The 26,007-nt window shown below is 43.5% G+C and overlaps 2 protein-coding genes across 2 annotated transcripts in view; one reads left to right on the top strand and one right to left on the bottom strand.

Moving 5' to 3' along the window:
* Positions 1-220: 220 nt before the first annotated feature.
* LOC112454333 overlaps positions 221-26,007 on the top strand; it is a 65,510-nt gene continuing 39,723 nt past the window's right edge. Inside the window, exon 1 of the mRNA XM_025015647.1 lies at positions 221-2,901. The gene's annotated coding sequence lies outside the window, so the exon portion shown is untranslated. The remainder of the gene's footprint in view (positions 2,902-26,007) is intronic.
* Positions 14,315-26,007, bottom strand: part of LOC112454335 — a 53,028-nt gene continuing 41,335 nt past the window's right edge. The window contains exon 4 of the mRNA XM_025015654.1: positions 14,315-14,383. Within this exon, the coding sequence (XP_024871422.1) occupies positions 14,345-14,383 (39 nt within the window). The 3' untranslated portion in view covers positions 14,315-14,344. The remainder of the gene's footprint in view (positions 14,384-26,007) is intronic.

The following is a 26,007-nucleotide window of genomic DNA, read 5'->3' as shown; positions in this document are numbered from 1 at the left end:
TGTGAGAGGAGCCGACTGATGCCGATGCGCTCGTGTCGCGCCGTGGCAAGAGCCGGCGAGAGAGAGAGAGAGAGAGAGCACGGAGCTGACGGAGCACACAACGCGCGCGGCCAGCAGCGCTGAGCGCACATCGCACTCGCAACGCGCGCAAGCCACAACGCACTCGCTCACGCTCACGCTCGCGCCGCGCCGCCACTCGCCAGCCGCCAGTCAGCGACGGTCGTCGCCGGTGTTCTCACGGTGTCTCTGCCGTATGGCCATGCGTCGTCCCGTCGACCTGGTCACGATCGCAGGAGTACACATCGTCGATCGCCGAGTCGCCACCCCGGCGCGTGCGGGGACGTGCGGCAAGCGCCGCGACTCATCCCGAGCGGAACAGCAGGCGAGACGCATCGCCGAACGTTGCGGACGTAGCAATCGGCTTGGAAGACTGTCGCTGTCGCATCGAGAAACGATCGGTGAGCGGTCGCTCGATCGAGGCGCGAAATCCGTGTCGCTACGGAAGATTTTCACGAGGTTGATCACCCTGGGTATTCCGCCGCTTCTTTCGTCGGTTTTATCCGAAAGGAGTTCATTGCGCGTCTAAAGGGCGTCAATGACCAAGGGATCATCTGGCTAAAGTAGCTCTCACCCTGCCGACGTTCGCGACACTCGCGTCCCCCGAGAAATCGCCGCTGCGCGCGGTAGCACGCAGCGGGAGGACCTTGCCTATCGCCGCGTCGCTTCGACCGAAGCGAGTCAGTGCTATTCCCGATTTCCGCGCGAGTGCCGCCGTTCTCTTATCGTCGGGGACGTATTACAGCGAGTATCGGTTCCGATTTCACGACGTGTCGAATTCCGAGTCGCTCGTCCGCGCCGACGATTCGTTTGAAAGGTAGCAGTGATTTTCCGCTGAGCGGAAACGACAAAAAAGAAGTTCGTGAAAGTGACTGCGGTCGAATAGAGTGTCAGGGATAATCGAAGGGATAGTACCAGTTCTCGTTTTGAGAAATTCTGATCTAACGGCGGACAACGTTTGTAGAAGTTGTGAAGTGGCACGCGTCGTAATTATCGAGCTCATGTCGTTTGCGTTTGCGGTACCAGTTTGACGCCTCGATTGCGAGAAGAAACTTGGCGCCTCGAACGGTGCTGAACGGTGCGACGGTCGTTTTTCCGTGTGTATACGTATATTAACGCGTTAGCGCACTGCTGCTGTTGTACACCGAACCGCGGAAACGCGAGGGAGACGAACGGTTTTTGGCATGATTACGTAAACGGGCGCCGAGTGACCAAGAGGTGGTTTTCTCGCGGGAGGAAGTGAACAGAACGCCGAGCAGCGGCGCCATCGAGACCCCGTCTTTCTCCGTGCGCGACCGGGGAAAAAAGAGAAAAACAGAACAACAGCCGCGAGACACGTGTCCATTATCGGCAATTGTGTCGAGCCGATCACGCGGATCGAGAAAATCCTGTCCTATTTCCGAAACGACGACGATTTCTCCGACGAGCTCGCGATTGACTGGTTTTGTGGAAGAAAGGCGCGAAGAGCCCGGCGGAAACATCGCGAGAAATACTTCCAACGATGAAAAGGAGTAATCGAACACCATCGATCGTCTCTCGACACGGTGTTGTGCCAACGACACGCTGGGCATCGACGTAGCGTCGTCGCGCGATCGGCAATCGTTTATTTTATCGCCGAGAGCGTGGAGATAGCGCGTGGAATGTAGCAGCAGTTACGAGTTGCGACCGCAACGATTCGTCATTTCACTGGCGGAGAGGAGAATAGAATATAATTACGGGAGGACAACGCTTAAGACCCCCGTTTGGCGTTGTTAAAGCCGGAGGGCATCAATGCCGGGCCTGATCGGAAAGGAAGTGACGTACAGTCCTTTTCTTGATCGGGACCATCGTATATCTCGGTGGTAATCCACGCAAATTATGCGTTTCGCGGTTCTCTCTCCGAAGGAACGGAAACTAGAGGCAAGAACGAGCGAGAAGCGCGTTTACACTCCGAGATAATACGCCTGTTGCGCCTCCTTCATCTACGATCTTCTTCCCGCCTCTCGTTACCGCGGTGAGAAACCAAGTGCTTCGCGACTCCGACACGGATCTTCACTCTCGGTGCCCGGATGGTGTCAACGTGTCTATTTCACGATCAAACGTGTCTGTACATACGTGTCGCCTGTATTTGCGTAACGTTACACGCGTTCTCGCGTGTGTAGAAGTGTGCCATGCGAGAGGACCCCGCCGCGTCTCGCTTTTGAAATTCGTCCAACGGGCTTCTGCCGATTTCTTTCGCGACCCATGCGATTCGGGGAAGTTCACGGACGTCCATCTGCGATTTTCTCGGAAGCTCGGAAGAACGGCCACGCGATTATTATGCGTTCCGACGAGGGGTATCGCGTCGATGCAACGTGAGAGTGGCAATTTAGACTTACGTCAAGAGTGAATGGAGGTCGTGCGAGATTCGAGAACGGCGAAAGTCATTGGGGGGTTCAAGGTGAAACAAATTTTTCCATCAGTTTGCCCGGCGTCACGACGAGGAAGAGGATCGAGTGATATTTCTCTGGGCGAACGCGCGAAACGTCCGGTACCGTTACATTCGATAGCTCATACAGTTGAGAATCATCCATTTGCTTAGATCTCGAAAGCAAACCCGTCGACAATAATATCTCGAGGAGTGTATACGTCGAGTGACTTGCGCGACTTCCCGCTCTTTTTTTTTGCCTCACACGAACCGCTCGCAAATATCCTTGATCGTTACGTCTAATCGTTCAAGATCTTCGACCAAGAATTCTGAAAGATCGTGAGAGTCCCCATAAGGAAAGAGTTAGAGGATAACTTAACGTTCGTGATATCGCAGAAACTGGACACTTTGATAGACTTTGAGTTGCAGCCACGCCGGAGTCCCTACGTTACTTCCTGGTGAGTGTTTACAAGAAATTCCGCATAAACGTTAAATACGACGTAAAATGTTAGCATATTTAATCCGAATATTCTCGAACGTAACACGTATCCGACATGTGAACTCAAGAGAGGCAATATATTTTTATTGATTATTGTATAAATTAAGAATGGAGTAATAGATCGATCTGCATTTATTCTCACAGCTGAGTGAAAATATTTCGCGGTAATTATTCATCCCGCCGCGCCGGGTTTGCAGAATCGTTGACAGGATTATTTATTGATTGACCGCAGTCGCGGCCACCGAGTCGCGCCGTTAATTTTTTTTTGCGCCGCGTGTTCGAAATTAACATAATCAAGTATATATAATAATACGAGCTAGGAACGAGACTCCGAGCTAACTAGTCTTGATAAGGAAAAAAACGGAGGCAAAAAACGCGGGAAACGCGATATCCTTGCGGACGCGTGCGTGAGAGGTTTTATCTCGACGTCATCGGCCGTGTGCAAACAATTTGAGGGAAAATGTTCAACCTCAACGCGTGCCCGTTGCCGCGCCGTACACATTTCGACGATGATCAGTCGTGTGCGCGAAATAATCCGCGTGCGCGTCGAACGAAAATGAAAGAACCGAGGGATTGAGAGGAAAAGTCGCTAAAGATATGAGGAAGAAAGAGAGAGGAAGATACAGAGAGCAATATACGGGGTGTATCCATAGAACTGTACACATTTCTGTTCAACAATAGATCGCTATAATAAACTTCTAACAGTTGATATTATTTATGAATATATTCATCATAAATGATGATCGACTTTATCATTTTTCTCAAACTCTATCTTTTTTTAATTATTTATAGTACCTATTAATCTAAAATTGTACAAGAGAATGCGATTGAGTGAAATCACCTTGTACAGACGAAGCGAGCGTGAAACGTGAGATCGTAAATCGTGGTTGCACCGTTTCGCGGGATACGCCCCGTTAACTCGCGGGTTAAACGGCGCAGTCCGCCCATCTTTCGGGGTGAACAACGCTCTTCTTGTGTTTGCTCTTTACTCCTTTCCCCGGTCAGAATCGGTACGCGGAATCGGGGGAGGAGATCGTGTTCGACCTCTCGTCGATTTCCGATCGGGTTAAGCAAACATCGGTCGGTTCTCACCTCTATCGCGATAATGGCTGTAATTTCGGCAGCTTCCCAGTCCCCCCACCTTCATACACCTCCTCCCCATTTCTTCTCGATTTCACGTACGCGTACGCGCAGATTGCAGAGGCCGATTGCGGCGGATTTGATTGCATGGCGCGCGACCGTCGATTTATTAACGCTCTGAGCGATCTCGGCGGTCCCTCCTCCCACCTGCCTGCACCCGCGTCGATCTCACGGAGTGAAGTAAAATCGTCTTACCCTGAGGTAACGCTCTTACATCCTCTCTCGCGAAATATAGTCAACGAGCTTACTACGCGTGATAGCTTCGTGCTATCGGCTCGCCACATTTCTATCGTCGTCACGTCGTTACGGTCTTTCAATACGAAAGGATCAAAGCGCACGTGGTACCGTGCTGTATCCTTTCATCCTTAATAAAGCGACGTATCAGCCACTTGCCGCTTCTGCGAGAGATCGGTTTATTAATCGTCGCTGTCCGCGACGCAAATGACGACCATCTATCAAGTCGCATTTTACTATTGGTTTTAGCGCGCGACGCGGAGCGTGCAGCGGTCCGCCTCTATGCGCGTGCACGTGTTGCATGAGCCTCGATTAGTTCCCTTCTATATTGCGTAAGGTAAATGTACCAGTGGTCGCACACTTAAGCCACAATTCAGATTGTGATACAAATTTAGCCCATTTAGACGCATGCTTGGTACAAATGACTTGAACCATCTTGAAGCTTAGGGTTTCTAGTTTCTAAAACACATGCAATGTTTATTTTAATATTAAGTCATTTATTATTTATGCCGCGAAAATGATAAAAAGGTCAAATGTACCAGTGTCCGCACAGCCTTTACTCGGTATGTCCCACCCAGTGTCCGCACAATACGATATTTAGGCTGCGGTTCACTTGATGCTACAAATGCTTCGAAGCATTCCTCCTTCAATGAAGAAAGAAGGAGAAGAAAAACGCTTCAAAGCATTTGTGGCGTCAAGTGGACCGCAGCCTTAAACCAAAATATATTCAGCCGTAACATAACCTCTCCATGTAAACAGCAAACAATTTTTCTGATACTGGTTGCACAGATTCAGCATGCACATTAGATTTATTGCAGATATATTATCAACAATGAGTACTTACTTATCAATCGGTTTTCCACACGATATTTTGTTTTCTTTTAATCGAAACACCAGAATTAATTCCGTAGTAACAACTTTGCATCGATCGAGAAACAGCGTGCTACGCGATGTGCGGTTACTGGGACTAGCGAACTTCGCAGGGTTGTACCAGTATCCGAACAGCCGTGACGTGCGAGACCGAATAAACAATTTAAAATAAATGGTAATCCGTGCAGAATTATACTTCAAATTTGTTTGTTATTACAATAACGTATTGTAGATCCCTACACAATTTTTAAATTTGCAATATTCTTCACGAAATGCTTAATAAATTGAAAACATTAAAGTCGTGTGCGGCGACTGGGACGTGTGCGGCCACTGGTACGTTTACCTTACGTACATCTAGGCATGATGCCCGCGAGAGACGGGCAAAACGGCTACACGGAGTGTGCAATGAAGTGCACATCCGACATGCGCGCACGTCTGGACGTCGACTCCGGTGAGCATCATCCGACGAGATAAACGACGCATTTTTCCCGCAATATGTTACCACGTGTCAATAGCGGCTTTCAGAGATTTTTAACTGCTCGCATGAGCAGTGACACGTCGCTCGTCTCACTTCTATAAACTGGTGTTACCCTTTCGTATAAAGTAGATACGTCATATATATGTCATAATGAGTAAATCACTGAGCTTGATTCACTTTCAAGTCCCGTTAATCCATCGTTATTTTAACTATCTTCATTTAAACTATCTTCGATAGTTAAAATAACGACGGACGGATTAACGGGACTTGAAAGTGAATCGAGCTCAGCGACTTACTCATTATGATTTATTTCAACGTATCGTTCATGCACGCGTATCTACTTTATACGAGGGAATAATACCAGTAAAAGAATAATATCAAAGGATCACATCTAAGTTTGAGATAAATGCGGAGTTATATATCTCAAGCTCAGATTTATCTAATTACTCGACATACGTATATCTTGTATTCATAGAAGTTCTCGAAGTATCTGGCTGGAATTGTGCGATATTGTGCATAAGCTCGATGCGGGAAGATAGGTGGGAAATGTATATAAATATAATTGCACGTGAGAAGAGATAACGAAGTCATCCGAGGCAATCAACGCGCGATTCGCGCTACAATCTACTCGATCGCGTTATAATTGGAGCACACGTCGTGTTTTTTCATCTTTTTTTTGAAGCGACAAGAATTTTATCGTTGCAAGTTGGAGCGCCGATCGGGGCGTTATCCTCGACTGATGGCCTTCGTTAAATGACACAATGATAAAGCAGATTCCGCGATGTTTTTTATTCTAACAAAATTAATTATGATTTTCCTTCGGTTTTATCGGTAAAATTTTGACGCCGCTAATCGAATCCCCGTAAGGGACCTAAGTACAGATACAGTTTGTTTAGCCACGTCCGTCCGCACGCCCGAAAACATGCACGCGTATTAAACGCGCGGAATTCACGGGGGTGGGGATTAGCTGTGAATGAAACTAACCACTACGGGCTGCCTGAATGGGCAACCGCGCTGCGGGGAGAGTGGAGTATATTTCCGTACGTGTTTATAGGCGCGGATGCCGCGCCGGAGATACTGTCGGGACATTTGAAACGTAGCAGATACGTCGTGGCGGATCTAAGGGTGGCTAGGGCGGTAGAGCGTAAGAAACGGGAAAAAGGGATCCTGCCCACTGACTGTCGTCGTACAAATAACGACTATTTTCAGCCGCGCACTGTTCGCGACTGCACGAGCGCGATCTTCGCGAGAAGGGATACGTTGGACGAAATCGTACCGCGCGGCGTCGTACGTACAAAATTTATGTGCGGCTGGACGACGCCAAAAGGAGTTGTCCGCTGAGTAATCGATGGGAATTCTCGTTATCGTCGCTCACGCGGCCATTTATTTCGCCAGTCATTAATTCTTTCGACGTCGCTGTCGCTCGCGAGGAACATCGATCTCGCGGACCCGATGACAAATGCCTCGATGGAGATATACGTCAAGCCCACGTCGTACACGCGCCTCCTCGTTGTTCCCATCGAGAAACGATCCTACGCGGAGTAACGAACGGTGCTTTTCAATAGAGACATCCTATGTCCTATCGAGACAGACGCACCTGTATTCTTTCGCGACGCCCACGCGGGCGCCACGTCCTGTCAGGACGCAGAAGGAGAGGCGGAGAATGGTTTTGTCTTTTATCTGGGGAATGCGTGTGCTCGATAACGGCTTGTCCGATAATATTCCTCAGAGTTTCATGGAGACGATATAGTCGAGTCTAGTATCTCCCTCTTCTCCTCGCTGCACCCCGCGAAGATGTACACATAGTTGTGTTATCGAGAAAAGCGCGAAGTAGTCTCCTATCAATCTTCAAGAGATATCAGCTGGCGATTTTTAGCGCAACTATCTGTAAGGTTCTCGCGATTCTTGAAAACGTATTATCTGTCACATCCGCAAGATTAGTAATCTCTAATATTTCCCAGCATACGATTGTTGTCGGTATTTTTTGCAACGTATTAAACTGTTATGTCAACCAGGAAATGAAGCGATCGATCTCGATTGCGTTCGATAAGCGAGGAATGAGTGTAATCCACCATTTACATTCTCTACCGTCAATTTTAAAATCCCTACCAATCTGGATATCGTGGGAAATCGCGACGTTTGCAGATCGCGCTACTCTTTGCGGCGAACATGAGAGAAAGTTACGAGAGCGCGGCGCAACGAGCTCTTCTCGATGAAACCGCCGACGATCGTTAAAAAGCCGATTATCGATTTCGTCGACGAAACCGGCCGGATCAGCCTTACGGTACCGTTCACCTACCGTTACCGGCACACGCCGCGGACCAATGGCGCGGCGCGAGCCCGTCGATTGGTCGATCGCGACGCAATTAACGAGATAAATTTACCTGCGAGGTGGAACGACCGGCTGCTGCGGTCGCACGAGAGACGCGAGATCGAAATCGCGCCGCGCCGCGCCGGCCGGCTTTTCTCGGCGATTCGCGACGGCGGATTCGTCGCGGCCGTGATAATTGCGAGCGTCGCTAAGTCGATCACCGGCCGATCGACCGAAATAGCCCTTTGTAGGGCTCAGGATTAATTAGTCATGCCGCGTGCCGCGCGTGACAGTCCGACGGAGAGCTGTCCGTCTCTCCGTCTCGCGCGAAATCCCGTCGCGTTTTCGTCGCGGCTGCTTATCCGCCTTAACGTTTTAAGCCGACAAGCGGTGCGTCCGACCGCGAGGCATGCAGCGAATTTGCACACCTCACCCTGAATGATCGCCCCGTGGATGAATCACGGCTAAACGCGTCGTATGAACGAGTCCTCGGTTTTAGAAATAACGCATCATTAGAAATAACAAACTTGTATGATCCAATTCCACAGACATTTTCTCAGCCATGGCCTCGCCGAAAAGTTTGTCTTTGATTTGATACCTAACCGGACCTCGTATCTCATCCCCTGGATGTTTTTATTTTTCCTGCTTAGATTAATCAGCAAAAGCGCTTACGTACGAATTTTATCGTACCTTTGACATGTTTAGCGATTTGTTCTATTTGGAAGTTTCGAATGCTCCAGTTTCATGTGTGAAAACGCGCTGGCGAATCTACAGTACGCTCGACGCTTTTGATGTTTCGTTATTTCAGGGGAAGCAATGTATCATTTCGCGACGTACTTCCTGAACTCCTATAATCTACCCGTCAACAGTACGAGGCCAGAATCCGATCTCGACGTCGAGATAAGTTATAATTGCTCACGTGAGAATTCAAACGTGAAACTTATGAAATATTTGCTTATTACTTACTTGTGCACGTTCACATATACTTGCTATAATTGTATCTATTTACAGTATGTGCTATCTTGATATACTACTTCTATCTGCGATTATGAACCTACGAATAATTTTTATCCGTTAGACCGAGCAAATAGATACTCATTTTGGAGTATTTCAGTGCTTCGAGATTACATCAGACGATATTATTGCGTTCTATGTCAATTAGCGTTTGACGTATCATGTGATATAATTGGGGACGATTCGTGAAGTGTTTCAAGACGTCGAGAACGAGGCAGGAAGAACGTGCCGTTGTCACTTGAGTTGACAAAAGATACGAGCCACGCGCATTCTCGCCCTTATACGATAGAACGAAAATATTCGAATGAAAAATAAACCGGTGAAGCATTCGCGACGACGTTGGTGCTACAAGTAGTGAAATACCGTGCTGAAGAAGCGCGCGCGCGCGCGCGTTTCCGAGTGACGGCGAAGCACTTCGATGACATCCCGGCGTATTCAAATTTAAGTACGGAATACTCGACGCGGAAAGACGGGTGACATACACCGCGAGCATTATAATTCCCGTTTTTGTGGACACTTTCTCTTCACGACTTGTGTATCCCATCCGGCAGAGATCTCCGGGAATTCTCTCTCGAGGGGGGAATTCGAAGACGACGGTGCGCGCTCGCGTACAGATGGAATTCGTGTCGAAATCGTAAACGCAACGAGAATTCGAGCCCGCCTGCAACATAGTTCGGCGTTACATTCCGACAGTGACAGTGTAGCCGTTCGATTAAGATCGAGACTTACGTATACGAGTACCGCTCGGATATTGGCACCAGTCGACGTTCGTCAGACGAGCACGTAAATAGGATGGAGAGTTTAAAATAGTGCGCGTTTCCTTGATACCTATATGTATTATAGATCTTTTCTTATTAGGCACGTATTTATCGCATAATGAACACTCCACTTTCAAGATAACGCGTATCGAAGCTTTTAAGCGGCGTTAACCGATCGATGACGCCCGTTCTCGATACGTCCCGAGCATCGAAACCGCAATTCTCGTAGGCGTGACTTACGACGCGGAAACTCTTTCGCGGCTGAGACATTCATAACTTAGCGCGACTAATTGGACGCAGCGGGACAACGATCGCTCGAAGATATCATTAACGGTTATCTCGCACCGCGGAAACGGAAATCTTTCGCGATTGTGATTCGCTATTATGTCACACAAACGTAAATCGCGAAATCGTACTCATCGCCGCGAGAACGTCCTGCGATCGTACACCATCTCGATCGTATAGAGATATCAGCAAATGGGACAGATTCGAATTTGCAGCCCGCCGTAGGCGGAAATGTTCCGTGAGATGTAATAATTAATCGTTTGCCGAAGGGTCGCTTGTAAAACGGCCCGGTGGGTTGTTTAACGCAAAGGACACCTGCGCGAATATGAAGTGAAGTAAATTCACTGTCGCTATATCCCGGCGTCAATATATTCAGGCGTAAATGAATTATACATTTCTACAACTAAAGCTTTCGTATATTAGTTACATGCGTAATATTCACAATGCATAAGAATTGCGGTTATTTGACACATACCGTGACCGTCTAGGGTTTAACGTCGCGGGAGTGTCATAATTCATAACGGTCGTCGTACGGGAAGGGTCGTTATCGGAGAATTTTTGTAATATCATACTTCGCGGTTATGGTGAACGCGCCTGTGCGTTCGGCATGAACCGGCTACGAGTCATCACGGCGATTTCCATCTTTGCATTTATACCGTTGCACTGCGCGCGACAGCGGCGTTTCTTTCATCCTGTCCGTAATGTCTCATTATTCGGCTAATTTAGTTTTATCTACAAACACTTAGCGCGACGCATTGCGATGTTTCGCTCGGACGCGAGTCACGCGATGTGATTTTCCGCGACGCGATTGTCCGTTCGCGATTCGTTCGCGGTTTAACGCTGCCTTTTGCGGCAAACTTTGCACGATCTCGTCGTCGGTAAGTACCGTTGCGAGAGGTGTAAATTAAACGGCGATTAGCGGGTGAAACCGCGACGGGCTCCCATCTGCAAAATGATTGTTATAAAGATGTTCGCGATAAGTTTACGAGCCTCCGTCTCGCGAGGAGTTGCCATTACGTGTCGGTAGATAATACTTGTTATATTCTGCCTATCATAACGATAATACGCCGGAGTATGTTTTACTGGGGACTATTTTAGGCGAGATTTTGTGTGTAAGATGCAAGCTCTGTATATTATGTTATCTGCCAATATTGGATCTTCAATTTTATGATAGCTATTATATTTGCATTCGCGCGGTTAAGATTTTAACAGAAAATAATAATTACTGACACATATTTTGTGCATCGTCCAGTTTTCGATTTATATTAATTGTTTAATAATTTAAGCAATTTATGTAGCTCTTAAATATAATAATAGTTTTAATTTATTCAGAATGATATGGAAAGACATGAAAAAATAAGTGTATGAGCTTATATACTTTTGCTATTCTTGACAGCTTTGCAGGGAGGATTATTAATAGACATTTCAACGAGTAAACGTATCGACGACAGATTGAATTAAAAAAGTATGATGACTCTTGATTCTCGCGACGAATGACATTATCATAGTTGACATATAAATTCACACATTTTATCGTTCGTTATTCAGTTTCTACTTCGGCATATTATGACTACTTTGCGACATAAATGTATTCGCCCGTGCTTTACGATCTTTTTCGTAACCATTATCGTGTCCTTCTTATAATCGGTTTATTCCTCGGAAGAATTTTACGTTTGTTTAGCGTGCACGATTATTTACGCTCACCTATAAAGCAGACTGATAAAGAGACACTTCTTACGACATGGCTCTGTGGAAAGCGCCACTTGACATTTTCCAGGCACGTCGTTAGCGGTATCAATTTTACGTTATGTATCTTTGGCTAAGTACAAGAGGTCCTTTTATTAGACCTCTGTGACGGTATCGAATTACTGTGTATCAATTCGACACAATGGATGCGATTTGTCAAGAAGCGATACACGAGACGATTGTATATAATCGTTAATCTCATTTCACCATCCGCAGAAATATGCGGTGAGATAATTTGACGACGAGATAATGAACGATCCTCGGAGAGTTCGTTTTTGATCTGGTATTTCGTATTATTTCGTTGTCGTCGTACTTTGTATTGTCACGTAACTCAAGTGAGTAAGCGTTCAATCATTTCTACATTTAATAAATTGGACGAATCGTCGCATCCGTAAACGCATCGTCACAGAGACATGGGACGCTTTATCAAAATCATAAACGGAGTGCGAATTAGTTGGTAGTCGGGGATGATCGGTACCTTATATAGGCGTTTATACGCCACTTGCGATAAGTGGCGTCGTAAATGCGATTGAATGCAGCGTGCCCGGCACAATGCGGTGTTTCGGCACGCCTCGTTGGGAGTTGCCGCGATGAAACGCCAATGAAATAAATTGCAATTGCGTGTAAGATTGAGATACGTAGAGGCATATACATCGATATCAAACGAAATTACGTTTGATATCCTATAATTATAAACTACTTTTTCGACTGTAAATGCGATCTACATGAGGCGCGATTGAAGAATGATGTCTAAAGCTCTAAGGATTACGTGACGTAAGATGCAGACTATAGAACATTACGAGCGATAAATCACAGACTGGGATAGAATAAGGGCGAAAAAAGCTGAAGTGAAATATACGACACGCGTGATTTTCCCATTGCACCAAACACGCAAGTGGTCTAACCGCCTTCGATTGGCGTAGTTGGCCCCGGTATTCGCCGCGCGTATAACCCTCGTTTATGAAAGCCCGCCGTTATCCCTTACAAAGTTCGCTTAACAACCCGACGCGAGGGCGCATTTCGCGACAACATGTTTTGCGAATGACAATTGATTTTATAAGTAACGATGTCACTTTACGCCCACTTATGATATACGGGCCGCGCGAGATTGTGCGCGCGGATTCGAGGCGACAATAAAATTTTAACGCTGGCATAAAAGCGCCACTGTCCGTCTCTCGATATACCCAGGCGAACCCAGACGGATATTTGAGAATACGGTCCTCACACCGCAACGCGACGGCCGTCAGAGCATAAATAACGGAAATCCAACGCGACCATTTTGCGGCGTGCGCGCGGCCGAATATTTACGCTGACATTTAGACTTCCATTACCCCGTTCGCGTGCATGTGCCCGCAGCAATGGAAGAACAATAGTCTAGACGACGTAACTACCGCGAAGAATCAACCTGTGATTTATCGCCGGTCGTGGATAAATAAATAATAATTAGCGACTTATATAGACAGATAGCTCGCTCAAAAATTCTGGTTCTCCGTCGCGTTAAAATTTTACGTTACAATTTCTCTTGGATTTGATTTATTTCGGGCTCTCACCGCCACCAAAGAGAACATCCTTTATTCTTGCGAATCGATTTCTCTACATATGTAATGTATTAAGGCGGAACCGATTTATGGATCGGATTTGCGTTACTCGGCTGTGCACGTTGGATTTAATCCGACGTGCACGATCGCCGCACGATCTTCGTAAAAATTCCGATCGCCTGGGCATGATCCTTATCCGAGTCCAAGAAAAAAATTTAATTACCGGCGCACGATCGCTATCTGCGCGCGCGGAAAAATTCTGACGGCCGGTACACGATCGTACCGTTTCCTCGAAAAAATTCTGATTACCGGGAAGCGAGCGAGGACAGCCGGTATTAATCGGCGCTAATCGCGCCCGCGCGGGAAGTACCGTTCGATTAATGCCGAGAGCAGAGGAGGCAACGAGCATCGCCCGCGTGGATGATGGACCTAATTTACGATTACCCTCGCAAAATCCGCGCGATAATGCCTGTTCCCGAATCGCGCGAATGACTAAGAGCTCATTAGCCACGCGAGTGTTTTATTGGTTTTTTAATTTCTTTTTTAATTGACGGGACACGCTTTATTAGCGCATATTCCGTCCGCGAACTGCATCAATTAGAAGCGTCGCGAATACATACGGGACTTGATAGATACGTAATTAGCGAATACCGGCCGCTTATCCGATCCCCGCTAACCCGTATCCGACGCTAAATTATGCGGACACTTCGCATCTCCAACTAGCGACACGACGCCATGCGGAGTTCTCGTTTACGCTATTCGTTATCGTTAATCAACGGAAGCGAACGTCTGATTTTTCAACAGGAAATACTCGTTGATATATTACGGGAGACGCTTGTTATATTACAGGTAAACATCGTGGCAATAAACAGTATAGATAACCAGGATAATTTCTGAGAATACTTGTCACTCGTACGTGATACGATCTATCTATTATCTAAGAATATTGCGTGAAAATATCGTAAAAAATGTACGTTACTCGTGTCAGGGAGTTCTCGAAGTTCTCGTAGTCCGGATTTCCGTTTGCCTCATCCGCTGTGCTCAGCTTTCGTACGGCGTGGGACCACCTACGCACACACATTGAATGTCGATTAGCAACCCGCAATAAGTCACCGAATGCCGTAGCTAGCGGCTATATGCGTTCCAGCATTACCGGCTCATTTGATTCACACTGTCCGTAATTTTAGCCTCGCGAAAGAATAATGGCGAAATACGCAGACTTTCACCCGGAGGGGACAGGGTCTACGGCGCGGGCCGGCTCGATCCCGTATGGATGCACCTGCCGATTTTTACATGACACTCGAGCTTAAATCGTTTAACCCGATCGGCCGACCCACGCGAGACAATCTGTTCGTTTTCGCTGCACTTCTGAACTGGTGCAATAAGTTAGAATGAAATAAATATATTTTCTTTCATTCTAACTCATTGCACTAGTTCAGAAGTGCAGCGAAAACGAGAACAGGCTTAATGAATAGTCGCCCCCTCCCCCGTTTCTTCGTCTCTAAATATCACGCACATATATCGATACATAAATGTACAAGCTTGTGGACACATATATAATTTGGGCTTCATATTTTAAGCGATAAAAACATTCTTCAATGATATAATAGATTAGATCATTTCTTCAATCTCGAAATTAAATGGCGAAAGTTTCATCATTTGACGTTGTTTTACATTTCAGAGTTGTTGAAATATTTTATATACGACAAATGTTTTATATACAATTAACAGATAATCGCGTTTAAATTAGATTCTGCGGATAACTTATTTCGCGTTATCTACAACGTTTCCGTTCAAAGAAGAGATATACTAATACCGATATACGCAGATATCTGATACGCTACGAGCTACGGGAGAGTAACCGCCATCAATGTCTAATGGTCGCGGAAAGAATCAATCAATACAATCGCGACACTAAATCTCTGTCAATAATTACATCGACGGAAAAATTAACTCCGTTTCCCAGGAATACGTTGGAATAATACATACAGAATATTGATATGCAAATAATGATCGCAGTCGAATGTGGTCTGATTAATATCACGACAGGCAGTAAACTTAGCGTGAGCAGTTTGATTGACGCAATTAAAAAGTTATTTTTCTAGTGATAATGCAACGCGAAGTCGAGTGCTCCGAGATTTTGCAATCGTTTAATTTGAAAATCATCGATTAAAATTTTTAAACGGGAAATCATTTCTCATGATCTCAGATATACGTCGCATGGAACTCACTGATTTCTCTTTAATCTCAGCTTCACGCGAACGAACGCGAGTCGAGCGGATAGACGCGGAAAAGGGACACGGACGATTTATGCGACGTTTCAACACGGTGTGCTGGCGATTTAGATTTAGGATCCAGAGGGAAATCCTGATAAATTCGTAGACGAAAAAAGTAACGGTTTCTCGGCGTCCACAACCGAACATGCGCGGCCGCAAATACGATTATCACCTATAAATTTACGGATGGACATAAACTTCTTCGGAATTCCGCTTCGTCGATTATCAATTGAAACAAAACCGTCATATATGAGATACGTATAGGATTTCAACCGTAAAGTCGACTCGTGCGCTCAAAATCGCGACAATGTAGGCTATACAGCCAACTATTAATCAAGCACTCGAGCGTATCCTTCCGCTCTAAATGTCCTCCTCGCTACGAAAAGCTCGCAGGACTCACTACTTCGAACCTGTTCGCCAGATGTATTTTTTCACTTGTCGTCCGATAATAATATCAATTCGACTCTCTCCTGAAACTACAGATACGAAAATGGCTGCCAAGTCGAACAATAGATTATGTCAGTTGATTAAACAAGTTGTCTTGTACAGCACAAAATGGTGTCCTTGCTGTAAATGATTGTGAAATATTCGATAAAAATATATACGCCGTATTTCTCCTGTTTCAGGATTTAGAATAGGTATGTTTATGACATTTAACTAAATATTAATTAGACTGTAGAACTTTGGGATAATAAACACTAATTATTTGCGCTAACTTTTAATTTGTTGTTACGAGAAACCTTCTTTTCTTTTAATTATTGCAAATTGCACGAACATTATGAGACATAGCTTTAAAAAAAAAAAACTTGCATCGATATCATGGTGAAATAAGAAACGCCCGATTACGATTATTCCGAAGACAAATGACGAAGTTGAGAGTCGGTCGTCTTGGTAGATCGGCATTTCCTAAAGAAGCGTCGCGTCGCGTCGTTTAAATCATCATAGCCGATGCATCAGATTACTAATTGAACGAATCGACTATTTCGCCCTTATATCGGGCCAATCGATCGCCCGCCTGAAAGCTTTGACCGTATAATAGCGCCGCTGCCTGATTTACGAACTTTCATTCGATAAAGCGGAGTTTCTAGATGCGACACAAGCCTCTTCGTTCTTCAAGCCGATAATCTTGGGTCGTTTGTGTTTCAAGGCAATTATACGTGTGACCGGAACGCTATATACCAAATATATAAAATCACTTCATTTCGATATACGATGGTCATGAGAAGAGTCTCATTTTCACGCGCGATTATCATTTAGAAATCATTAAGATTATTATTTAGAAATCATTAAACTGTAAAAGTTTTAAAATATTTTGCAGCATGTATGGCAATTGTAAACTGGTCAAATTAAGATAGTTATTTTTACGATTCTTGATGGTTTACGCTGTAGTGTAGTTGATTCTTAATGTATTATCACTATTTGTAAAAATTAATTGCTTTTAATTGAATCATTTTCTGTTATATTTTATATTAACAATAAGTTATTCCTTCAAGAAAGTATTGATTATAGTGGAGCGATAAGCTCGTCCTCATTCTATCTGTTTAGATTGATTTCACCAGATTTGTTATTCGCTCTCGGAGAGTGTGTACGCTATGATACGCAGCGTTTATTTCTGCTCCCCGACACACGCGTGATATCTCACGGAAGTAAATGCATGGCGTTAGCGATTGCGACGTACAATGTACGTCGGTGCGGCCAAAGACCGGAGAAATCGATGGATATTGTAACAGATTATCAAACGTGATTTTAACGATTTTCTTGCTGTTGGGAATGGAACGGGAACGTTTAATCGTTTCTCGTATCTCGTATTTGTATGTTTACCTGCTGCGTCATTATGGTTCTTGAATTGCTGCATGCGCATACCTTCGATATTGGCAAACACGATGTTTCGATCAATTGTGGCCTAACGATCGATCAATCAATTAAACTTATGCGAGATATATCCACACTGAGAAAAAAATTTACTAAAATAAAAAAAATTTAGCTTAATTTTAGTAAATCGCGTGTTTGCATGCAACTGTGAACGCGTTTTTTTTAAATAAGAAACTTATTTACTTATTTAAAAAACATAATTCCCTTAATAAAGAAAATAATTTATTAATTATAACAAGTATTTACTGCAATACAGTCAATGATTATTGAAATGTAATTTTTATTTTTTACTAATTAGTAATTTTGTAATTATATTTATTACTTTCAATAAAATGCATTTTCTTATTAAGTAAAAAATTCATAAACTTAAAGAAGTATTTTGTACAATATATAGTCAATATTTATAGAGATATGAATCTTATTTTTTATAAGTTAGCGATTTTCTAATAATATTTATTTAATTTAAGAAAATAATTTTTCTATAAATTATTTTTACCTATAAGTAAAAACTTTTTAAAAATTTTTTAAAACATATACTAAATTGGCATCCAAACGCCAAGAGATACTCTTGTAGAGAAGGGATTCTTCCACTTACGATAGTGGACTCTGTGGTTTTCGCCTCGCAGCGGGTCTGCTTATATATTATAGTTGGATATATTTTAAATTTGAGAAACGTTTCCCATCATACGCCATCTAGCAGCGTCGCGCGTCGTTACGAACTTATAGGATTTCGTCGAGTTAAAAATGCTTACAAATAAAATATTCCTTTTTTTTTGTCGAATATATTAACTTTATTTCAGTATACGTTTCCTCAAATGTAATAAATTGCACTAAAAAAAATATTTATTTTTTTAAAGTACACTATTTATTATTTTTATAATTTTAGAAACGTGAATTTAAGCAAATATTTATTAAAGTGCCATTTCTAAAATTAAAAGATTCGGATTTAGTATTTTAAAAATTTATTTACTATATTTCAATAACTATTATACTGTAATATAGTAAACCTGAATTTGATTCAAGTAAATGTTTCAAGATGAAAACATTTTCTGATTTTAATGCTTCAGTTTACTATAATCAAATTAATAAGTTTTACAATTTAACATTATTTATTTAAATTAAGTAAATCTAATTTTAGTAAATATATTTACTAAAAATAAGCAAATTTTTTTTTCAATGCACCGTTTATCATTTCATGATTCGTCGCGTCTTGTAAAATTTAAAATTCGTTGGTCTCGAAATGTGAATTTTATTATGGACTTTCAGCACGTTCTTCAACATTAGTTAATCTGGTGTGTGTCGAGTAGAAATATAATCAAATAGCACGTACCACGTTATCTTTTATGGCCTCTCTTCTCCTTTTCAGACTCTTAGGACGCACCTCTTTATTTTCGAGGGTAGGATCTCTCAAACTTGTTCCCTAATGTCGGAAAGCGAGCTCGGCAAACAAAGCGCATTAGTATAATTATCGGGTCAACCCTAGGACCGAGCTGTGGGAAAATGTCCACTGTGTGCCACCTATCGATACCCGACGTTTATTCAATCAATTATGATCTCTACGCGCGGACTGGATGTAAAAACCATACTACCTGCCGACAATGATCTTTAGAACAATCGACAATGAAGCCTCATAATCTAAATATGTCAACATTTGAAAGATCGACTAAAGCAACATTGTTGTTTGCAGACTCAATTCATATTATTAAAATTCCTTGATTGACCAAGAACTTGTTCTTACGTAAAAAAAAATATAAGAGCACGAATATAGTTTTATATATTAAGTATGAAATAATGAATTGTTTATTATTGCACTTAATCTAAGATTCTTACTTTCTTTGCAATTCTATTCATGTGTCGTTGCTAAATTTTTTATTTTCTGTATCGTTGTGTTCGATTGCACGAATGGAAGGCGATGTCGTCATCATCGTTTATCCAGTTTATCGAACGTTGACATTAACGACGATGATCAGTTTACGACGATCACTTCGGAGAGTGCGAAATCTCCAGGCTATATTGTTATCTCCCGCTCGATTGAAACCTCTGTCATGATTTTCCTCTCGCTTCGCATTCGAGAAGGCGCCACTTCAAAGAGTATCGCGTAACGTGTGTTCCGCTCGAAGAAACGTCCAATCCAAACATTCATGGGAAAGAGTTCCAACGGACGGCAGAATGATTGATGATTATGTTTGGTACGCGAATAGGACCAACGCGAGAGAGAAATGGCTCTCGTTAAGGAACAAATCGTAAACATGCCCGAGACAATCGCTAAACAGTCGCCTTTAGTTCTCTTTGCCTTGTTTCAAGCATAAACGCACGTTTCGTACTACAGTTCGACGGTCATTATTGCGGCATGTCGCTCCGAGGCAACAATGAACCGTGGAAATAAGACTCGGAAGTTATGGAACAGCGCATTTAACTTTGGCTAGTCACGATAGATGATTAAAGTGAAATTTGTTCACTAAAATGCGCGTTGAATAATCGAAAATTTGCTTCAATTAATTTAATCAATTAGCTTTAATTAATTATTTATTATAATACTGAAAATAATTTTGCATTTTCAAATTATTTCTAATAATAGCAGATTATTTAACAATCTTTAATATAGCGTAATATTTATATCACTGGCATGAGTAATTTGATAAATCATCATGCGACATTGTCACGAAGTGTCACATGCGATTAAAAACGACGTGCGCTATCCAAAAGCTTATTAAAGAACAAAAAGTTTAGCTGCGACTGTTCGAGCATCCTTGCTTCGCAAAGAAGGCGATGCGACAAACTTAAATTGTCTTAAAGAATCATTTTGATCATTTTGGCACATTTAAATGTGCATTTAAAAATAGTTTTGTTTCTAATCCGTTCCTAAATCGACGAATATCGTGCGTGATACATTATTTATTTTATTTTTCCACATATATAGCAGATTGAAAACACATTTCTGAAATATTTTTTTATGTCTTTGTAAGTTAAACAAATGGAATCTCAGATCGTATATGGAATATACAGAACTATTTACAGAAAAATCTTTTCAGCGGAGAAAAAGATGGAATGCGAGATATCCGGAGTTAGATAGAATTTTGATGTAAAATATAAATCACATTCGCCTACCGGGATTGATTCTAACGAGTCATTGGGTATATCTGCGGGTTACATCGCCGTTGGGCCCTAAGCGCAGCGGCTCGATACGCATATATCGATTGATACGCCACTACTAGCTTGATAGTTATCTGAGCTAGAGTTGGCTAGAGTCACGAGGTACCCTGGTAGTAGTCTCCTGGAACGAGTAACCGAGTAATTTGCCGGCGACCGCCTCGAGAGATATCGAGTCGCGCGGTTGACGGTCCATTGGGACCGTCCGGAACGCGAGCAATGCGTCTTCGAAGATATCGGACATCATCACGGTGATGTCGCGACGGCGCTTCCTACGATTGAGAATCGATCCGCGCTGATAAATGACGGTTCACGAAGGTGAAACGTGTCGAGCGATTTCGAGCGGATTCGCTCCCAGATTATATTCTCACGTTCATTAATCTCTGACGCTATACAGACGAAATTATAATGTTTCCAAGACGGTATCTTAGCTTAGGAGATATGAAACGTGTTATACTAAAAAATTTCAATCCCCCAAGATTTTTTTTCTTATAACGTGGTCAACTTAAAAAGACGATTTTACATTTATCACGCGAGAGGATATCGCTTTCAAGGTTGCGTCGATCGGCTGCGATGAATCTTGCTGCGACGAACACTGCTTTATCGTGTTCTTACGCCGATAGAATCTGCGGAAAGCTGGTTCTCTCTGCGGTGTTTCCCTGGTTTCCAAGCGTCTCGAGAGTAAAAGACTTCGCTAAAAGAAAGAAAAAAAAGGATGCTGGGAGCATCGGGTCTCTCGTTCTTTCTCTCTCTTTCTCGAGCACCGAGCAGGTTTACGAGACGTTTATTTCCGCTCGGTTGGCGTATTCACAGGACGTATCAGAGAAGCAGTGGCAGAATTTCCTCGTTCATCGTGTGCTCGTAAATCTTTCGGTCAACGAGACCGGGGGACACATTTCGCGGATGAGTTATCGGACGAGCTCCGCCGCTTCGAGGAAACCGTCGTGCCGACAAATTGAGCGAATTAGAATTCAGGTATACGCGCAATTGCGCAAAAGACGTACTCGAGGAAGATAGATATACTGCGGCTAAATGTGCCATATTCTCACTTCCTACACAATGCGATATATAACTAGGTGATATCTCGTGAACGAGATCAAAATCTAGACAATATCTGTTCAGTTAACGTTAAATGCTCGAAGACACAATCAAGTTACATTAAGTCTCTGGCGTAAGTCCCAGTGTTAAGTAATTCAGTAAATAGAAGTGAAATATTATGTAAGAAATGTGACGATTTATGTTTCGAGGATTTATATGAGGATTTTTCACGGCTGCATAATTCTACCTCACCAGGTAACATGCATATGTATTATTTTGCACAGATGAATCACTCAGGAATGTCTCGCTCCTAAATGGTACCTCTATCCTCCAGTCGACTCTCTAGTGCCTATGGAACTTTCTCAGCTTATGTTCCGAGAAAAGTAATTGTTACCGACTTCAAAGCGCCACTAAAACGACGCGCCGGTTATGTTATCCCACGCAATAGTGACCGGTTACGAGCGAACGTTTCAAAAAGGCCTGAGACTTAAGTCTAATCGAAAGTATATGTAAATAGGTACGTAAAGCTATTTTTCTACCTGCCGATAACTTAATTCGCTTAATCTTTCGGTTGGCCGTTTTGTATAGGCGCGGAAATAAAATAATACAACAATACAGAATTCGTATAATGGAAAGATGAATTGAATTGTTCTTATATTCTTCTTTGTATCGTCGCTGCAGATGCCAAGGATGCAAATTATTAATGTTATACATAAATATCTAAAATTAATTTAATTTGTTATAAAAAGATAAAATGAAAAATACGAATGTTATTGAGCTATAAATAAAAGTCGAGCTTTAATAAACGCGGTCCATGACTCTTCTCCCACGTAATCGAAATTACGAAGTCGCGCCGAAGAAGGGAGTCGTCGCGAGGACATCCGGAGTAGTCGGCATTATCTTGCATGAGTAGACACGTAGACGGACCGCGTAAGGGGAGGGTGAGCAACTCGGAACAACTCACTCAACCTGATCCGAAGCCGGCAGGCATCAACATGGTTTCTCCGCGCCGCGTGTGCTGCGTCTGTCCGGTTTCGTTCCTTCATCCGTCCGTCCGTCCGTCCGACCGAGCGTCCGTCGGTTCCCTGTCCTGCTGTCTGTTCCTAGGCCGGGTGATCCTTAACGCGTGTTTTGACGCGATTAGTGGCCGCGTGAACAACGCGGCCCGTTGTTCTCGCGACGCGTGATCTCGCGTGTGAATCCTTCAGTCGTGATCCTTTGCCAAGGACACGGTCGATTGTCGAACCGCGAGAAAACGCGAGCTCTTCTGAAAGAAACTCCTGTTGAGAGAGTTTGAAGGTCCTTACTACCCTGACAACGAGTCGATGACGGTCATTTCATATGTCGACGTGTCTCGGTTTCTTCAGCGCGTTGTCTTCTCTCGGTTAGTGCACTCTTTTAAACGAAATCAGTGAAAATTTCGCGGATTAGAACGGGAACTTCACTAAGGATCAGTGAGTATTTCACTTATTTTTACATTTACCCTTTGCTTTTCCATCTTATATTTTACTAATTGTGGAAGTCAGATTTCACTGCAAAAATAGTAGTAGTCGTATAGCAAGATGTAATTTTTAAAGCATTCTATATTTTGGGTTGCTATTTCTCGAGAGAAATTCTCATATCTGTATAAATCGTATTTAAATCAGAATAATTATTTTTTTTACTCTTAAGTTTGCTTCATTCACAACTATTGTTTCTAATAGTATCATTCAGTAATAATATCATTGCCATTGATTGAAACTGCCCACTAATTCACTTTCTTTCACTGAACGCGCTGCTATACTTATAACTGTTGTTGCATGTACTTTTCATTCTCAGCAATAATTAATTTCCTTTTAAGAGAGTATGGGTTTTCCGAAATAATTCTGAGACCTCTTATATTTAGCGTAAAGTCACGCGTAAAGTCACGCTAAATATAAGAGAAGAATATATGTATACATGTAAAGAAATTGGTCAGTATTTGATTTTATCTTTCTATCTATACGCGCGTAATTGATATTCTTATATATAATTTATTATCACTTTCTCTTTAACGTCACTTTCTGCATGGTTCACTTTTCCCCATATTAATTAAATATTAATTAACTATCCGTGCTTATCAAGACTTGCCAAGCTCTTACCGCTCGGAATAACATAATTGAATATCAATTACCCTGTTACGAAATATTGGTGCTATTAACAAGGATATGGTAAGTATGAAATTAATGAAACATGACGTTTTTTTGCCGCAATGTGTTCCGCCTGTGCCCGCAGCATCGCCGATGTATAATGCTAAAATTCACGTTAGAAGATTAATCGAGTACGCCGTCGGCGTATTAACTGCGTATTAATCGGTTATCGGTTATTGAACGTGCATCTAAGTGAAATTGAAACCGCCGCATGGCGATTCAGCGAACAGCCACTGTGTAATTTGCTACCGCGTTTTAATTGACCAACGATATTAAGCCCCCTCCCCTCTACGGGAAATAAGAAACGATGCGTGACTAGGGGATTAAATTCAGCGAATAAGATATCGGGGAATGGCGGCAAAAAGAATTAATTTGTTACCTCGCTTTAATTACATCGACATTCTAAGAGACTACAAGCACCGCTTGGCCGAGTATCAGTTCCCGTCGATAACAAAGCTATCGTGGCGCGTGTCACGTGGAATAATAATTATTCCACCGCGGAGAGTCGGCCTGCAAACGGGATCGCTTTCGAATTCCCGCTGCAGGCCGTAATTTGCAATACCGACAGATAATATACGTCTCGACACGATAATATAAGTCTCTCTTTCTCTCTCACGTTATACTGCAAACGCACGCTTACCCGGGCGCGAGAACAGGTACCAGCAATTAAACTCTTTTTCACCGGCGTCAATCGACGCGAATGCGAATGTTCGTCCATCATCGTCGTGAACTATCGCACCAATAAACGATTACTTGCTCCGGGTACAAACGTGATTTTCACCGTGACACGAGACACGATGTTCAATCGATATTCAACTCGCAAACATCTTGTTCAATTCCTCTTTCTGTAGATTCTCTCTGTAAGAAATCATTTAAAGAACTCAACTTTGGAGTCTCGCGGACTTCTGTCGAAATACTCTGCATTTTTCATCCGTATGTTACGAAGCATGTCCGAACTGCTCGTTTCTTTCTTTCTCATCGGCCTCGACAGCTGACTTGTGCCCAACCGGGCATGTGGGAATTGACGGACGCCCTTTCGCGGGCGCCGGCGCCGCGGCGCGCAGATTAAAGCTTGTATATCGCAAGATTCGCGTTCCTTCTACGTTATTAATTTTCCGCGCCGTTAATCCCGATCCAGGTAACTCGCATTATTCGACGGGTGTCCGGTGAGACTGTCGCGTCGCTACCTTCATAAGGCAACGATGACATGCATTCGGCCTTCTTCCGAGAATAAACGGTACCGGACAAGCTCGGCTCGTTATCGCGTGAGTCGCTAATTTTGAAGAACTCGTGATTATAAGTTGCGGAATTGATATTAAATGCGAATGTTGTATCGCACCTTCATTGGAATACTTAAAACAATCAAGAGTAAAATAAGCGCGCAGGAACTCGTTGAGCTGAAATGTATATCTCTAAAAATAATTCTTACCGTGCGTTTTGTTGCGGAGAATTCTAACGACCCCCGTCAGGCACGCTCGTTATCAAACTTGAGCTTTCCGTCTCGAACAATGGCTTCTGAAGCATCCATTTATTCCTAATATTTTGTCTACGGCGCCGTCAGCCGTGTAAACGATCGTGCCGCATAATGCGTAAATCATCGGGCACAAGTGTGCGTAAATGCGTGCGTAAGTGCGTGCGTATTTACGCATTACACGGCACCCCGCTACCTGCTGGTCGTGTCTGGCACCTGTACGTCGCGTACTGGTCCGGCCGCAAAAAGAACTTCACAGATTGTATATCGCGATATTTATAGTGCAGTCGCGGTGCGTTTTCAAGCTAATATCGGACGGGAATGAGCAAAATGGAAAGTTTGGCGCAAGGACCAATCATAAATTCGCAATTTCCGCGGAAACTTGAGAACGTATCTTGCAAAAGTAATAAATGTGGCATGTTACTTGACGCCTCCATATGACGTGTCGACGGCTTATTTCTGAAGCACAGGTATGTGTTGGATTATACGCGGATTACGAAAGCCTAAGCGATCACAATATCGCGCGACGAGAGAGTCGCGAGGACTATCGTCAACAAAGTTGGAGAACGCGCGGGACGACATGACGGTCGTTCTAACCGCATCGTCACGTCATCTGACAGTGGCATTAATTAAGACGCGGTTTCGTAGCGATAATCCGACAGGCAAATTGCTTCGGATACATGAACCTTTATCCCGCCATTGGCGACGCGTCGAAA

Source organism: Temnothorax curvispinosus, unplaced genomic scaffold, assembly GCF_003070985.1.
Source record: "Temnothorax curvispinosus isolate PA1 unplaced genomic scaffold, ASM307098v1 QBEX01005011.1, whole genome shotgun sequence".
In the NCBI taxonomy this organism is placed as follows: Eukaryota; Metazoa; Arthropoda; class Insecta; order Hymenoptera; family Formicidae; genus Temnothorax; species Temnothorax curvispinosus.
This window is presented reverse-complemented; position numbering and strand designations above follow the sequence as displayed.